We start from the raw sequence: 351 nt of genomic DNA, 5'->3' as shown, positions 1-351 counted from the left end.
GAGAGGAGAAGAAAAAGAAGAAAAAGACAAAGAAAGAGAAAAAAGAAAAAAAAGAAAAAAAAGAAAAAAAGAAAAAAAAAGAAAAAGAAGAGTCGGCAGAGTTGATGGAGGAGACACTGTCTCCTCGTACACCAGAAGAGGAGACAGAAGAGGAGACAGAAAAGGAGACAGAAAAGGAGACAAAAAAGGAGACAAAAAAGGAGACAAAAAAGGAGACACCTTCTCCCCCCCCAAAAGATATTTCACCTGTTCTTAGCCTCAGCAGCAACAGCAGCTTCCAGCTCTCGAGCAGCAGCAGCAACAAACCCATCAGCAGCAGAAGCAGCAGCAGCAGCAGCAGCAGCAGCAAAC

The 351-nt window shown here is 43.3% G+C and overlaps 1 protein-coding gene across 1 annotated transcript in view; it reads left to right on the top strand.

Moving 5' to 3' along the window:
- Positions 1–351, top strand: part of EMH_0067090 (uncharacterized protein) — a gene marked incomplete at both ends in the record, with an annotated part of 4441 nt that overhangs the window by 3198 nt on the left and 892 nt on the right. Inside the window, 2 exons of the mRNA XM_013498587.1 lie at positions 3–91; positions 257–351. Of these exons, the coding sequence (XP_013354041.1) occupies positions 3–91; positions 257–351 (184 nt within the window). The remainder of the gene's footprint in view (positions 1–2; positions 92–256) is intronic.

Source organism: Eimeria mitis, genomic scaffold (genome assembly GCF_000499745.2).
Source record: "Eimeria mitis Houghton genomic scaffold, Emh_scaff3542, whole genome shotgun sequence".
NCBI lineage: Eukaryota > Apicomplexa > Conoidasida > Eucoccidiorida > Eimeriidae > Eimeria > Eimeria mitis.
The sequence above is the reverse complement of the archived record's forward strand: the minus strand, read 5'-3'. Positions and strand labels throughout refer to the sequence as shown.